The 2,914-nt window shown below is 32.3% G+C and overlaps 1 protein-coding gene across 1 annotated transcript in view; it reads left to right on the forward strand.

Moving 5' to 3' along the window:
• Window positions 1–639: 639 nt before the first annotated feature.
• Window positions 640–2,914, forward strand: part of LOC111715335 (uncharacterized) — an 8,808-nt gene continuing 6,533 nt past the window's right edge. The window contains exons 1-3 of the mRNA XM_023490656.1: window positions 640–752; window positions 1,444–1,507; window positions 2,092–2,235. Coding sequence (XP_023346424.1) covers window positions 687–752; window positions 1,444–1,507; window positions 2,092–2,235 — 274 coding nt within the window. The 5' untranslated portion in view covers window positions 640–686. The remainder of the gene's footprint in view (window positions 753–1,443; window positions 1,508–2,091; window positions 2,236–2,914) is intronic.

Below are 2,914 nucleotides of genomic sequence, written 5' to 3' on the forward strand. Positions count from 1 at the left end.
ACATTGTAAACAGAGGGTCCCATGAAACATGACATGAAGATCATAGTTGCGACATCCATTGGTCAACCAACTTTTACATTTAATATTCTTAAAACATTTATCACAAAAGTCTTCTAGCCCGGCAGGCATTTCCAAAATGTAATCTGCCTTGTTTTGTGATTTTCAAAATTAATGGAGAATTTTTAAGAATTTCGTTTAGATTTGAATTTATTAAATAAAGCGAATGTTCTTTTAAACGAATTTCTTCATATACATCCGGTAATATTGAAAGCGGAAATTAGGCAGACCCCATTTAGAAAGAAAAAGTTTGAGAATTTAATTCTAAATTAAATAATAATATTTATAATAATAGTCATAATAAGAGTACAAACAGCAACAATAATAATATATCCATGATGATAAATTAAATTTTTTTTTTATGTAAATAAACATAAAACAGTAATTTTCTGGTTTATGAATTAAATATCCTATAGAGACTGGTTTATATTGGTAAAATCCTAAACGTACAATTATATTTAATAAGAAGAAAATCAGTAAAAAATCAGTAGAAAAATTACTTTTCAAATAGACACTTGGTTGTTAAAAACGTCTTTCTTTAATTTTTAAAATTTTTTTAATGCTTTGAATATTTTCAGATCTAGATATTTAAAAGTTTTATGAATGTGATTTGATCAATAAGTGATAATATGATTAAATTTATAACTCTGGTTGTAGCACTTCCTTTGGTTTATTCCTTTGTTCTTCAAAATAAGGTACAGGGTACAGGGTACAGGGTACAAGATACAGGATACAGAGGGTACAGGGTACAGGGTACAGGGTACAGGGTACAGGGTACAGGGTACAGGGTACAGGGTACAGGGTACAGGGTACAGGGTACATATTGTGTTGTTTATCGTTTTGAATCGTTTAAGGAACAAATTAACTAAACCTATATTTTGTTAAAGTTTGCTTTTATTAAATTTTGCATTATCTGTTTTAAAAAAAATGGAAAACGATCCAAAAACATCGTTTGCATCGTTTTTGGATCGTTTATGGATCGCTGTTTGCATATATATATCTTCAGTAAAAATTTGACATGATGTTTGAAAAACAAATGTTTAGAAAAAAACATTTTGAAAACATTTGCTACACATATATGGCCCATTTTGACCCTGTAAACGAAAATATTGCCACCAAAAGACCCAAAAGACCCAAAATCCAACCAACTCATAGCTTTGAGGGTACAGCACTGCAGAGTGTGATCAAAGCTATGAGTGTGATCAAAGACGGTCATGCAGATGATAACGCAGTGCCTTTGATACTTTAAACTTAGAATATTTGATTTAACTAAAATCATAGTTTGAAATATCTAAGGACTACGACATCGTGTTGCAAAAATATAGGCATCCGAAAATCAGAGTTTGTAACTGAGACTTCTTTTTCTTTAACTTTATTATTCTACAGGAAGAAACTGAACTGGACAGCGAGATTAACAATCTAGAATTAAAAGCTGAGGAAGCTGCGACAGGTTAATTAATAACTAGTTAAAAAAGATTTAAATGTCCCACAAAACTTTATTATTGTTTCAAGAATTTCAACGGGCAGCCGTAGATACATTTGAATTTAATAGCCGGGTCAACCTTTCCGGTCCCAGTTTGTACTGTATCGCCCGGACATTGAGTAAATAAAGCAGACACTCAGTAGGACTAGCCGATGCAACAAAGTTGACGCAGTCAGACTTTAAGTTGAATTTACTTTTACTAAAGAATCAGAGGTAAAGCGTAATGTTGAAGTGACCCTTCATGCAAAGATGGCAATGCCCGATTTACAATAATACGCTGGAAACCTTAATCTGAACGTCGTTTTTCAGACTCCAAAAGTATTTATTCCTGATAATTGCTTCATTGTTTTTCATGAGCAAGAAATGGGCAAGTTACTTTTGTCGAGAAACCACAAATGAACATGTACAGTTTAAATAAACAAAAACATGTTTGATCAGACAAAGCTTTTAACAGTACGGTTGTAAATCGGGCATTGCCATCTTGCATTCAGGGTCACTTGAAATTACGCGAACAGTTCCTTTAATTATCTAATCTTATTTGTATTTTATAGGTGTGGATAATCTAGGGTTAAGTTTATCTCTTACAGCGCTGTTGTTGTGGATTGTTGTGGTTTTAGTAACAACAGCTCTCAGTGCAACCCCTACACTTGGAGTCGTGGGGCCATTTAGTAGATCAGACTATGCAAGTGATATAGGTATATGTCGTCGTATATTTATTAATTTCTACTGATCTTTCAAACAGCAGATACACATAAAGATTTAAACAAGGAGAAGTTCCAACCCTTAGGCTGAGGATTCTCCCTTACCCTTATACTCCCTCACCTCCTCCTTACCATTTTCATGATTAATCATCATTCTTATGTTTAAAATGTACAATGTACGTTGTTTTTATTTGCAATTCTCATTCGTTTACAGTGGGCCAACCAATTAAAACAACCTACTCTGGTTAGGCGGGTCCAAACTACATAGTAAATTGTGATTTTTTTATTTGTATTATCTCGTACTTTGTAGTTGAATACAAATATGAAATATGAAAGATGAATAACAGCTTCTCTTTGTATACTTTTCAACTTATAATTTGAATAGTGCTTATTAGGGATCAAAGAATTATTGATAAAAATTCACCTGCATTGTATTGATATAATAGCCGACCACTGTATCAGAACCATATATTGAATATCTATTATGAATTATTTAAATTTCTATGCTTTTATGGTTTCAAATGTCGTTATCACTCGTATTATCAGTATACAGAAATTTTACCATAACTTATTTTAACAGTGAAAAATAATTCTTAGTATGAAAGGGCGTCTTTTTGTTAATTACATCTTTTTACATCCCCCCTCCCAAATTTACCTTACTCTGCACTACCCC

The sequence above is a fragment of the Eurytemora carolleeae genome, unplaced genomic scaffold (genome assembly GCF_000591075.1).
Source record: "Eurytemora carolleeae unplaced genomic scaffold, Eaff_2.0 scaffold1765, whole genome shotgun sequence".
NCBI lineage: Eukaryota > Metazoa > Arthropoda > Copepoda > Calanoida > Temoridae > Eurytemora > Eurytemora carolleeae.